The 14,509-nt window shown below is 39.1% G+C and overlaps 1 protein-coding gene across 6 annotated transcripts in view; it reads left to right on the top strand.

The window, feature by feature from the left end:
• The window catches only part of LOC127443090 (catenin delta-2-like), a 138,941-nt gene that overhangs the window by 34,098 nt on the left and 90,334 nt on the right, over positions 1 to 14,509 (top strand). For 5 of the 6 annotated variants that reach the window (XM_051701590.1, XM_051701588.1, XM_051701592.1 and 2 more), the window contains exon 3: positions 4,267 to 4,379. In XM_051701590.1, coding sequence (XP_051557550.1) covers positions 4,267 to 4,379 — 113 coding nt within the window. Of the gene's footprint in view, positions 1 to 1,847; positions 2,035 to 4,266; positions 4,380 to 14,509 lie in introns of those variants that run through there. The other variant, XM_051701591.1, reaches the window with a different exon arrangement.

Below are 14,509 nucleotides of genomic sequence, written 5' to 3'. Positions count from 1 at the left end.
ACCTTCAGCTCAACCTTGCCAAGACAGAACTCCTCGTGATCCCAGCCAACCCATCTGTTGACCACAACCTCACTATTCATCTTGGTTCAACTACACTAACACCAACCAGAACACCTCAGAACCTGGTAGTGGTGGTAGATGACCAGCTTAATTTTACCGCCCACATCTCATCAACCGCCCGGTCTTGCAGATTTGCGCACTACAACATCAGGAAAATCAGACCTTTACTGTCTGAATATGCTGCACAGCTCCTGGTCCAAGCTCTGGTCATTTCAAGACTGGACTACTGTAATGCTTTGTTGGCTGGCCTCTCAGCTAACACAATTAAGCCACTGCAGATGGTCCAGAATGCAGCAGCGCATCTGGTCTTCAATCAGCCAAAAAGGGCTCATGTCACCCCACTCTTGATTTCACTTCACTGGCTACCTGTAGCTGCCCACATCAAATTCAAGGCTTTGACTATGGCTTTTAGGACAGCCAATGGAACCGCACCCTCTTACTTTAATTAACTTCTCCAGGTCTATGCTCCAACTTGCTCGACTGGCACCTGTTTCTCCCATCACAAAGTGGCTCAAAGTCTATTTCACGATCTTTCACTTTCTCTGTTCCACTGTAGTGGAATGTATTTCCAACCTCCACACTATCTGCTGATACCAACATTCAAGAACCAGCTGAAAACACATCTGTTCTGTAAGCACTTAACCAATCCACACTAATTGCACTTACTATTGAACTTCACTTACACACACACACACACACACACACACACACACACACACAAAACTTCTGTCTTTTTCTGTCTCTTTCTTCTGCACTAGCACCTATACTACTCCATCCACCTTGAGAGCTTGGCAGTACAACACTGTAGATGTTGTTGAACTCTGTATGACAAATTGCTTGCTATGTTCCTCATTTGTAAATTGCTTTGGATAAAAGCATCTGCTAAATGACTAAATGTAAATGTAAATGTACTTTCGAAACGTTCTCCATTACTGTACACTTTAGAAAACGATGACATTAGGAAACTGAAAACTGAGTTGTCAGACTAAAACGTATTAGTGTGAATGTGGCCTGAGTGTTCCATGGAAAACAGAAAGTCATATGGGTTTGAAACAACATGAGCGTGAGTAAATGATGACAGAAATTTCATTTTTGGGGGTGAAGTTAGTGTGTTGAATTTTATATATATACTGTATATATATATATATATATATATATATATATATATATATATATATATATATATATATATATATATATTTTTTTTTTTTTTTTACTGATTTATTTAAACTAATAAGACTAATAACAAACCAGATATTGTTGTATTGTATAAAGGATCTGGAAACAAGTGCTTTGAGTGGTAAGGAATAATCTGTTTTGGTTCAGGTGATGCGTCTGTCGTCCTAAGCTAGTTGAGACCTTTTCTGTCTGCATCAAGTGCTATATTTAACCAACTTTTGTGACAGGCTGAAAGTGGAGACTACTCCCTGCTCAAGGAGCCTGTCCATTGCAGGCTACTGAGGCAGAACAGACAGTTAGGATCCCTAGTGAAAGCACAATGCTTAGCAATGCTCAGTGGAATGGTGCTTTTTTGCTGCCTGGACCCACAAAAAACAGCTCTTTCTCTCTGCAATTCTGCAAGTCTTTCAGTGACCCCCCCCCCCCAATCCTCTTCAGAGTGGGGCACAGATGGCGTCAGAAAGAGGAGAAGAGTTTAGGAGGAGACGGAAGAGTGACTGGAGGGAGGTGGTATTTGGCTGGCTGGCTGGTGGGAGGGACCTTTTGTGATGCAATGTTGCATAGATAATGCCAAAGGGGCTCTAAATTCTCTGTTGCCATGACGACCTTTGTGCCTGACTGCTCTCCACTTTTTTTCTGCTGGAAGGCAGACACTAGCAGTCTTGTAGTTTCTCTAATGTCTTGATACTCATGATAAGCGGAGATGAACACAGTGTAGTGGGATGTTGTTGATGCGCCAAATAAACACAGCTTGTTCTTTGCACAGGCAGTCTCTGGACTATGGTACATGTGCCGGTAAGAGTGCTCTTAATTTATTTTTGAAGGCCACAGGTGTTTTATTTTGCTGGTAAAAGGGAAGCTAGATTACTTTTGTTGATTTTTTTGATAGATAAACTGTTTTAATTTAATCAAGCTGTTGTTTTCTGTTTAAGGATCAAATATAAACTTGTTTTTCTGAGCTGTAAAATAAGAAAGGTCAAAAATTACGCTTGTTTGTACCATAATTGCAGAGTTTCCCAGAATTGTTCATTTGAAATAGCATGCTCTCACTCTTGTTAGAAATATTGTCAACACAGTTTGCCTGTTTTTTTGCAAAAAGACCAAAATGTGTCTGTCACAAATTGCCATTAATTGAAACCGTAAACTTGCATAATGATTTTTGAAAAATGTTTGAATGTTACACTGGCTGCATGTTGTTATGGTCTCTATAGCACTGAATGGGCATTTTTGTAGCCATCATTTGGGTTCCTGCCCAAAATAGCAGGTGATGCATTCTGAAGCCCTCTTAGCTGTAACTGTTCAAGGGAGAGTCTTTGACTTTGTGCCTGAGTGAACTCATTTCAGCCTTGTCACAGAGGAAGTGGGAACGTTGCATTGACTGTTGTAGCCCCGGGCTGTGGCACATAGTACAGTGTTTCTGACTGGATTTTCACAGTGATTACTTTAAAGAGGAGCTCTGGGATTTCATCTTTGATTTAGCATCGACAAGTTTGTCATTAAATGTTAAGCGGTGCATATCTAATTAAGACAGAAGTGTCGGTCAGTGACAATCAATGTCACTAGATTTCTGAAAAAACGTTCTGAAGAGCCAATGAATTCCTTATGGCTTATCGTAGCACATCTCTTGATTAAGCTGTGATGATGTTCTGTATTTAATTTTTTCATGTGCAATGCATAAAACAATTTGCAGACATTGTTACAGAAAATATAGTTAATAAAAAATCATCATGTGCTAAGTTTTTTAAAGCTGAAGTGGGTTAAAAAAAAATAAAAAAATAAATCAAATAGGATTTTCCAAACAGATAGTTCTGCCACAATTTCAGGCCATTGGTTGAGCCAATGTTGCTCTGTCGGGGTGGTTGGGATGCCCCAACAAATGAAGCAATGTTCTGATTCTCCTGAACCACTTTTCAAGGGAATAAATCTACGAATGGCTTACATATAGTTGTCTCTGCATATTAAGCTGGGATATGAGAATGTATTTAAACATCGAAAAAATTACTCACCTCATTTTTAACCCTTAAATGCAGACCTTGGGTCTTTAGTGACCCGGGACCTCATTCCACCTGCTGTACCTCATCCATTTTTTTGAGTTGTGCCCACAACTATTAAGTATACCTAAATCTTTCTCTTATAAATAGTGTAACACACACACACACACACAAAAGAATGCCAAAATTGCATTTAATTGCACAAAATATATATTTTTAAATGGTTTAAGTACCAAAGTTATATAGGATTATTAGAGACCCTAGGTATGTAATAGTGTTATTGTTTGTTTTATTTTTTGCACTTCCATAAATTAAATTTTTATGATTATTTCATATCTACAGTATATAAGTTTGCTATCACAGGGTACATAATTATTTCTTTATTACAAGAGAAATGAGTACTATAGTTATACAAATAAATACTACATCATGTTGAGTTTCTGTGCAACAATGGTAAATTATTAGTATCCTATATGTGTGTATGCATACATATTATACATGCTATTCAGGGGCGCAACTATACATTTCCGACTGATATGCAAAACTAAATTTTGCACCCAATTTATCTGCTATTTAATGAAGAAACAACATGGAAGTAAACTATGTCAAGTACAACTCATGAACAGTATGATATGACTATTTTCATGTTGGCGTACTGCTGATATTATGTAAGTTATGCATCTGTTTATACTCAATAAGAGCCTGAGAAAATACATATGTGTAGCTTATGTGTATTTTATGTGTTATGTGTAGCTCAATATGTGTTTGACAGCCAGTTGCATCTCATGAAATTTCTCTAAAGACCCGAATATGTTAGAGTGTTTGGTGAAATTCCCATGCATTTAAGGGTTTAAGAAAACATTCTTTATATAGATGCACACAGTCTTTCAGCTTACCCCCCCAAACACACACATGCTCTGTATGGCAGTTACTGGAGCATATGTAAGTGCATGTGTGATGTATACAGTAAACACAATCGATTCTGTAATCCCTTTAGGGCTTCACTGACCGCTTTACATGTGCATTATGTGTGCAGGAGCTGCAATTTGAGCGACTGACAAGAGAGTTGGAGGCTGAGAGGCAGATTGTTGCCACCCAGTTGGAGAGATGCAAGCTGGGATCTGAGACCGGAAGCATGAGCAGCATCAGGTTGGTCCAATGGAATGATATCGCTTAGTTACTCAATATGTCTCACTCTGCAATCAGCTCTTACATCTTACACATCCCTTCATTTTCCCTTGGCTTCCCATCCTACTTGCAAAAGCCTTTCTGACATCAGATGTCATTAAAAGTATCTAGGACTGTATTCGCTTGTCTCTGTTTCCTGTAAAAGATTTTATGCTCTTTCCAAGCACAGTGTAGCATGAATAATTTAGCATAACCACAATCAGAAGAGGCTCAGATGTTTATCCTGGGTTGTACTCTCTCTTTGACTAAAATCTTAGTCAAAATACTGCAGAGTAAACAAAGGGTATAGTTGTCAAATGCTAGAAATTCAGCCTGAAATTAACATCTTAACAGTTTTAAGCAGTAATCTCTTTCAAAAAAACGTACTTTGGCTTTACAATGGTACAGAGATGGAACAGATGTTATTACCATGGTACCATGGTATTACATGGTACATGTCCATACAACCATGGAATTGTCATGGTAACAACTTTTTTGTTAGTGTGACAACAAGATACCAGCTGATAACAAGACTTTATAGATTATATATGCAATCAATTAAACCCTTCAGGGGCTGATAAGTGTTCCTAATGAGTATTTACAGTGAATGTTCAAATTGAATTTAATAGCCCATTGAATTGTCTTCTCGTTGTTGCCGTGAAGCTTATTTGTGATTATTCATCATGCCTAAAAACTCAGTGAATCAAATGTCCTTAAGCTGTTCAGCCGTTGAGACTCCCACTTCGGTTGCTTTGTCATTGAGATTCTGTTGTACATGCTGATATCAGGTTTAAGGTTATGCTTTTGTAGCAGTAGTGTAACTACCAGCAGTGCAGGTGGGGCTGTCACACAAGGGCCTGTGGACCGATAATCTCTTTGCACACGCAAGAGACCCTGATAAATGATTCACAATGATTTTCTACTTGCTAGTCTGTGGGGGGACGTTGTTATTCTAGCAAGCATTTAATTGGACAAAAATCTGTGTGGTGTTGTGTTCCAGACCGATCTGACAGTGAAATCAGAAACAGTAGGTTGACTTTTATTTAGCTAAAATCATCTGTGCTTACCGAAATGTGAAACACTGCCTCCAGTGACCAAAGCAGTAAGTGTTGTTGGGCTTATGGGCATGTGTGAGCTCAATTTTCCCGGATGTAATGTCCACAGAGGGGTGCCAAAAGCGAGTTGTGAAGCAAGTTGTTTTCAGTCGTACAGGCTGTAATAAAGTGAAAAGGAGTGCATATTTTAAAAACCGTACCTTCCAACCAAAACCACAAGCATAAATCTAACCATCAGTGGGGTAAAAATATATTGTTATAGGAAAACATGCAGCCTCCAAATTGTGCTCGTCACTGATTATGCAAATGTGATTACTTCCTGGTTTCAATGCGGGAACCAAACTCGGGTCTTCCACGCTGCTGAGTCTGATGCAACACACTTTCAGACGTGTCACAGAAGAAGGTAAAAAGGATGGAGCTGATGCAAAAATGTCTGTTAGGAGATGCCGCTTGTCGGTAAGTCGGCTTATGTGGCCGTTCCTAGGGTAATGGAACTCTCAGAAACAACATGCCGACTTCCTGTGTGATTATGTTGGGTCCATTTTTTTTACAGAAAAACTGTAAATTTTAAATGCATATATTTGTTAAATGTTAATTTTGTCAACCTTTAAGAGTACACTATCATATAGATATAGCTTCAAAGCTAATTTTAAGCTTTTAGTCACAGACTAAAAGCCACAAAATTCCAATTTTGATTTAATTGGGTTTTAATGGAAACAGAAGAAAATTTACCATGCTACACACATCTCTAGCTTCAAAAAACACCTAATGACATATACATTCACTGATCAGTTTATTAGGAACACCTGTACACCTACTTATTCATGAGATGATCTAATCAGCCGATGTTGTGGCAGCAGTTTAATGCATAAAATCATGCAGATACAGGAGCTTCAGTTAATGTTCACATCAACCATCAGAATGCGAAAAAAATGTGATCTCCCTTTTCTCTTTTTCCCTCATGGCATTTCTGTGGCTTCTCCCACACATTAGAAGAGAGCTGCCGACTGACATGGTTAGAGACACAGAACATTTAATTAGAGTAGAGTGCAGCGGAGACAACACAGCTTGTTCATGAGATTCTAGTTCCACCACTGGGTTGTATATAGTTATCCTGTGAGTTTGGGTTGTTAAAGGTTTAAAGTTCAGGAAAAAAAACATGAAAATTGTAATCCATTCTGGTGCTCAGGTGTCAATGACACCAGACTACAAGGTTTTGCTTAGTATACCTGTCTTTCAGTTGTTGCTCATACAGTACAATATCTTAGAATGTTCTTGGATTTATTGTGGATTGTCTTCAGATTGCGGGGTACAGTTAACTGTTTGTGGTGGGGTACGTTTAGTCTTAAAGAGTCAGGCGAGTTCAGACCTCTCATCAGACAAATACAGCTTACAGCCAAACAAGCTTCTCAAAGGCATAAATCAAGCTGCTAGTCAAACAATGCTGGATTCAAGTATCTAATCAGGGCTTACATTAATCTTAATTGTTCTCGCAACTATGCACTTTGATCCTAATTTTTCTCTGGGGGTTTTTTTCTGCTTTTCTTTTCAACAACCACATACTTTAGGCTAGTGTATTCAGAACTCTCAGATTTGTGCATGTAACTTCCAAAAAAAGAAAATAAATAAGCTTTGTAATTTTGATAATTATGTTGCATTAATTGTTGTAGGGAAAAAATATGGCAGACATCACCATTCACACTACATTCAGTCAGTCCAATCAAGTCATGTTTGCTTTTAAAGGAATAGTTCACCCAAAAAATGAAAATTCTCTCATTATATAAATGCCATCCCAGATGTGTATGACTTACTTTCTTCTGCTGAACTCAAGTAAAGATTTTCATAAGAATATCAGAATCAGAATGAGCTTTAAGTATGCTTTCACATATAAGGAATTTGTCTTGGTGACAGGAGCTTCCAGTGCACAACAATACAAAACAGCAACAAAATTTAATAAAAAAACAAAACATTGAATAGAAAATAAAGTATATATAGAATACACAATAAGACAATATATATATATATATATATATATATATATATATATATATATATATATATATATATATATATATACATACACAGAAACACATACGTACACACATACACATATGTAGTGCAAATCTAAATACAAATCTGTTATATACGGTGCAAGGGAATGGAATGGCAGAAGAGGTTGGATGTGTTGGATAAATATAAAAAGACTAGACTGTGAATTGCACATAATAATTGCTCAGTGGGGCAGTTTTAACTGTTCATGAGATGGATAGCCTGAGGGAAAAAAACTGTTCCTGTGCCTGATGGTTCTGGTGCTCAGAGCTCTGAAGCATCGGCCAGAAGGTCCATACAATGCAAATGAATGGTGATCAGAACTTTGAAGCTCCAAAAAAACACATAAAAGCAGCATTAAAGTAATTACAGTGGTTTATTCCAAGTCTTCTGAAGCAATCCAATCGGTTTTGGGTGAAAACAGACCAAAGTTTAACTCCTTTTTCATTGTACATCTTGCCATTGCAGTCTCTTGGCACTATCGTAACTTCAAGCTTGATTACACTTCCTAGTGCTTGACACATGCGCAGAGCAATAGATTGTGCTAGGAAGTGTAATCGAGCTTGAAGTCATGATCACCAAGAATACTGCTGATGTCATGTCAGTTGCAATTTTGCTTGGTTTATTTATGAAAAAGAAAAAAGATAAAAATATATAAAGTCGGGATCTGAATTCAGGTCCCTTTGCATGCTAAATGATAACATATCACTACACTAACACTTATAAATAGAACTATGAAGTTCATAAAAGTGTTTTTTTATTTTTTTTATTTGGTCATGTATTATCTCCCCTAGGGAAACCAGGACTGTCACTAGTACCCTCTCAAAAATATATACACTAGTGTTCAATTTCAATTCCAGAACAATGCTGACACAAAATACTGGTCTAACTATTGTTATTTATTTATTTATTTATTTTAAGTAGAAAACTGAAAGTCACAGTATCAGGAGAAACACTGTAGTCTAAAGAGAGCACTTTCAGCCAGTGATCCACTTGTTTAATGAAACATGGATCTTTTCAAACAGTACTCCATTTTGAACAAACAAAGTACTGGCCTAGTTCTTCCGCTAACTGTCTGGTACTCAGGAAAAACAAATCTCTGATTAGCGGGTGTGTTAAATGCCTCTGTGGTCATTGCTTTTTCTTGTGAAAATGCCAAGTGAAGTTGTTTTATTGTCTCTAGTAGGGCACAGCACCAAACATCTGCTACTCAGAGTGAGGCCTTTGACTCAGTACTAGATGTTCACTGTTGAGCCCCATCCTGTAGTGTGGAGTTGTCTCGCTAAATGCTATCTGTCGAGCACAGCGAGGGAGTATTAAGCCAAAGCTGTTTGACTGTTTTCCTGCCAGATTAGTGCACCAGTTTCCTGTGAGCCTGGACTGCACTGTTTCTGTATGTGCATCTACAGTGCCTCGAGGAGAGATAATGCTCTGTTGGCATGTGCTGTAAATAAGTTGTATTGAGAAGACAATGTGTCTGACAGCTCTAACACTCTAATCTCACTATAGTAGCTATAGCTGCAAGCAAGAGCTTCTGTCGGTAGTGTAAATTTGCAATGGAAAAAGCTGGAGAGTATAATTATATGTACAGTATTCTGAAATATTTAAGAGATTTCTGAAAAATACTTTGGGTCAATGATATAACACTCATTTTTATTTTGTGTCCACATTTTTCAAACATTCATTAAAAATGCAATCCACACAAAACAATTACTTAGACACCTCTTTGAAAGACTATTAGGATATTTTTTCTGGGGCTTAAAGTAAAAAATGTCTTGTAGTGTAAAGGTCACAATAAAAGCTGAAATTCTTGTAAAAAAAATAAATAAAATAAAATAAAAAAAAAATAATGTTGACATGACTATTGCAGAATAAACTTTTATTATTAGTTCTTAATGAACAACTAACCTCACACTCCTGAAAAATAATTGATAGGTGTGTAGGACACGAGCTGTTGAAAAGTCAATAAAAAACATCACGTCAGTTAAAACAACACATTAGTAAGAGTTCGAAAAGATCTAAATTACCCAGTTACAGCTCCTTATGTTGAATTCAATCATGTCTCCTCTTTGCGTTTTTGTGGCATCGAGAGTGTTAAGATGCCACCAAGAGGAGGCAACATTGAATTGATTTTACAGAGACGTGTGATTTACTGGATCTACACACTTCAAACCTTAGCACCGATGGGACTTATTGATGAACTCTTGTTTAATGTGATGCTGTAGATATACTGATTGTACAGTTAGAGTTTTTTGTATATTAAAAAAAAGAAAAAAGAAAGAAAAGGATCTGTATATAATGTCATGGGTTATCTTCCAGTTGTAATTTATTATATGTATACTGTATGTGCTTGTGTATATATATATATGTGATGTATATGTTTCTCTTTTCTGTATTTATAGGTTGTATCTAGAGGTCCTCTATTTAATTGGTGGTTATTGGTTTTGTTATGTCACGGTCATGAGATGCGCTAATTGGTTATGACCTATTTTAAATTTGGTGCTATTGCACTCTGTTTGTAAATGCCGGATGAAGGTTGTGTGACCGAAACGTTGCCATAAATACATTTTGTAATACTCTTTGTAAGCTAAGATAGTGTGCAGGATTTTTAATTTTTAATTATTATTTCTTAAAGTAGTGACACGTTTTTTTATTTAAAATTATTAATATTTAAAAACATTTGGCCACCAAATCAAAGTCAGGTGGTGTAATCAACATGTAATGTTGGTAGCCATTTTGTTGTCATGTGACAAAAAAAAAAAAAAAAAAAAACATAAACCAGAGAAGGCCCCTTTAGAACCTCATGACTGTGTGAATTTTTTTTTTCTTATCATTTGAATATCGATATTGACATTTTTATGAAAAAACACATTGTGTTCAGGTCATATGGCGTAATCCCGAGAAAACAATTTGTTATTCTTGACTCAATTGATTGAAAATGTATTAAAATATTTATGATTAAGTGCAAGGAGTAATTTAAACTATTTGTTTTTTAAAGTATTTTATTTCCTTTTATGTTGTTCATGTAAAGTGCTTTGAGTGTAGTGTCAGAAAAGCGCTATATAAATGTAACTTTCATTCATTTTACTTGATAGTCACACCACAAAACAGTTTTAAGGTCATTAAAAAAAAATATTTTTATTTTTTTTACAATGCAATTGATGTGTTTTAAACTAGATTTTTAGATCATTTTTTTTATTTGTATCACCTCGGACAACCTTATTTTTTAATGACCTCTCTTTACTATTATTTAGTTGTTGTTGTTGTTTTTTTAGATTAATGCATGATATATAAATGGCATTAAATAAGAATATTGGTAAAACTGGAAGTTTGACAGCCATAAATACTGTAGACAGGTGTCACACTTGCCTTTGATCTGTTCATACAAATAAACACACACACACACACGCACACACATAAACATAAACACTGCTTTTCTTAAAAGTCATCCCTCACATCCTGTTGAACCCATGATCTGCAGAAGGGACAAGGTTAAGGACACAGGCTGGAAGAAGACCAGTAAAATGCCTTCCGATTTGCTTGTGCACCCACGGTGTCCGTGCTCAGACAATCCCTCTCCATTTTTACAGGACATTAAGCACATTAAGGGTGTCTGCTGCCCTGGCTGACTCACACTAAGTATCTCCCCATAAAGTAAGGAGAATACAGAGCGTATTGATTTTGTAAGAAATCTGTCAGGCTTAAGAAGTGATGAAAGCTGCTCGAGCTAGTTATAAGCATGGACTACATGACTTTAGCCTAACCATGTAGACTTAAACCTAGTCTGGCGACAGAGATGCAAGGATACTGTGTGCATGTCAATTACTGGGGTCGTTCCAGCTATTACTGCATTGAAAGTGGATTTAGATAACCATGGTATGTTGAATGACATACTGTCCAGTCAAGGCAAGCAGGAAACACAGAGATTGAAAATGCCAAAGTCTCAAACCAATGACTCTTTGGAAGAGATTTTGATTCAGAGATAGCAGAATTGTTAATGATATTTCTGAAAAGGCTGGTAGACCAGTAATATCTTTCAAAATATTTTTTATCAGCTAATGTTTATGAAAATCACTAGTTCCCTATCTGTCACTCACTCGAAGTTGTATCGATGTAGTGACACTAAGGGTCACTCTTGGGAGCCGAAATACCTCTGGTCTTTGACAAAAGGCCAGTGAAAATTGGCGAGTGGTATTTGCATACCACTCTCCCGAACATAAGGGTATAAAAGGAGCTGGTATGCAACCACTCATTCAGATTTTCTCTTCAGAGCCGAACGGTCGATGCTCACTGAGCTAAATTCTCATGGCTGTTCATTCACCTCTGCTGGATCTGATGATGCATTTCAGCAGCTTCTCCCCCTCTGCACTGATGCACTGCAGAGAACGCCCCTGGGCGCTTCGGCAGAAATAAAAAAGAATATTCTGAAAAAAAAAAAGAGTATATTTCTCTAAAAGAGCGGCACACAGGAACGTCTTTTTAAAGATGCCTTTCCGTTTGTGTGTTATTCCTGGTTGCGGTCATTATCTCTTGCCTTCTGACAGTCACAATCGCTGTCTTTTGTGTCTGGGTGCTACCCATGCGGAGACAGTGTTCGTGGATGGGTCATGTACTCATTGCGAGAACATGACCATGGCAACGTTGCGGTCGTGGCTTGCCTTCGTAAGAAAGCAAGCCACCCCAGCGGCTCCCCGCCTCGGTCCTTCTACCTACGGGTGTGAGGCCAGCTTGTCTCACGGTGAATTCGACCTCTTGTTCGGAGCCCACGAAGGTGATGAGCTCTCGAGCACAGCATCAGAGAGCTGGCTCATCCAGTCGGACGCGGAAGCCTCAGCTGGGCTCCCCCCCTCGGGTACGGTCGCCCAGTCACAGGCTGACACGGAAATGACGGACATAATTTCCGCTCACAGCCACGCCCCGCCCCAGTTCCTTTCTTCCCGGAAGTGCACGAGGAGCTGACAAGGTCATGGGAGGCACCTTTTACTGCCCGGTCCCAATCTTTCAGCTCCCCCGCCCTCACTACCCTCGATGGTGGGGCTGGGCAACACCCAACACCTTTGCAAGGTTCTACAATCTCCAGGTGGAGCCAGTTTCGTCCCGTGTAGTGGCAGGCACAAGCAGGTAAGTCCAGGACAGCTGGGCGGGTGTATCGCTTGCGCATAGCGCCTTTCACCTCCCCTGAGCTGAAGACGTGTGCTGTTGACTCACAGTAGTGTTCACAAACTGTGTTCCCTTGATGACTTCCTTCAAGCCCTGTGGCAGATGAGTTTGCGGAGAAACTCGCTGCCAGCTCAGTACATGTGCTAACTAAGCCCTGTACTGGGGTTGGTGCTCTGCATGTGTTGGTTCCCCATAGGTAACCCCATGCGATGTATATCTTCTGCTAATTCGTTTCCCTGTTGGTAAACTGTGTCTTCCTTGAGCAGAGGCGCCTCTGCCCCAGTCACCATGTTTTTAGAAACTCCTCCACCATAGGGTAGGACCTACCAAGGGACTTCTCCACATGATATACTTCCGACAAGACTCAGCAAGACCATGTGATGTATTTCCACTCAAAATACCCCCCCCCCCCACAGAGGTGTGGTCTCTGTGGTGTCTTCCCCTTGGGAGTGACACCCCCCCCCCCCCCGACGTAGACCTGGTGGCCCCAGTCGGTTAACAAATTTCACTCTTTTTTTGGGGAGGAGAAAAAAAAAGAGGATAAGAGGCCACGACTTGGCTAGCCTGTCTCTGTCTTTTGGGCAGTCGACTTGTTCCCAAAGGGCCATTCGACACTCATAACAGCGTTGGGGGAGGTTACGTGTCGGCCTGGTGCACTGGCTACGAGGCAAACAGTGGTCTGCCTGTCACACACCGCCAGTTCACGTAACACAGTTCAGCTAGTTGTGGTGTTTCGTATAGGGACCCCTAGTGTCACTACATCGACACAACATCGAGTGAGTGACAGATGGGGAACGTCCTGGTTACTTTCGTAACCTCCGTTCCCTGATGGAGGGAACGAGACGTTGTGTCCCTCCTGCCACAACGCTGGACTACCCGCTGAAATGGCCGGGACCTTGTCTCGGCTCCTCATCACAAAACCTGAATGAGTGGTTGCATACCAGCTCCTTTTATACCCGTATGTTTGGGGGAGTGGTATGCAAATATCACTTGCCAATTTTCATTGGCCTTTTATCAAAGACCAGAGGTGTTTTGGGCTCCCAAGAGTGACCCCTAGTGTCACTACATCAACACAACGTCTCGTTCCCTCCATCACGGAACGGAGGTTACGAAAGTAACCAGGACATTTTGGGTCTTAATGTATTTTCAAATGCATTCCTCAGCCCTAAACAAGGCAAGGAGTGTAAATTGTCTTTTGACAACATTACATTTCTGTCCATGCCAGCATCACTACAAGACAGTTGCACAGTGCCTTGTGACAGAGTGGCATACTTCCTCCTAACTTAACTAAGCCTGGCCTAGCATAGCGCAAATCTCAGCCACTGAAATCCCTGCATGTAACATCACTCACGCTGTCAACCTAATGACCCAGCACATCCTCACATAGACTCCAAATTATATTTCATCCTTTTAGAAAGTACACTTGTTGGTGGAAATGTGTGATTGATTCTGTAATTGCTAAGGCTAACTGCTGTTGTCTTACTCTCATGAAAGCACACTGGAGATAAATATATTTTTGTCACACTATTAGCATTACGGATGTGGCCTATTTCATTGTTTACAGAATCAATCTGGAAACTCCCATGGAAACAGTAGAAGTGGACATTTACAGTGTGCTTACCCTTATGAAAAATGATTATAGTTTCCATAATGTAACTGTGGTATATGTAGGCTTTGTAACCACCTAAAGTAAAAAAATAAATAAACAAAAATTACTTTCAGACAGTGCAACGTGGTACGGTCCTTCACTGCATAATAGATTAAATGGACACTTAATAAAACTTTAAATACAGTGTATCAAGTTGGTAAATCAAGATGGAGGAGGGTGTTAAGTGCAGTTATTTGCTG

Source organism: Myxocyprinus asiaticus, chromosome 6, assembly GCF_019703515.2.
Source record: "Myxocyprinus asiaticus isolate MX2 ecotype Aquarium Trade chromosome 6, UBuf_Myxa_2, whole genome shotgun sequence".
In the NCBI taxonomy this organism is placed as follows: domain Eukaryota; kingdom Metazoa; phylum Chordata; class Actinopteri; order Cypriniformes; family Catostomidae; genus Myxocyprinus; species Myxocyprinus asiaticus.
Note: the sequence above shows the minus strand (reverse complement) of the source record. Positions and strands in the feature narration are given on the sequence as shown.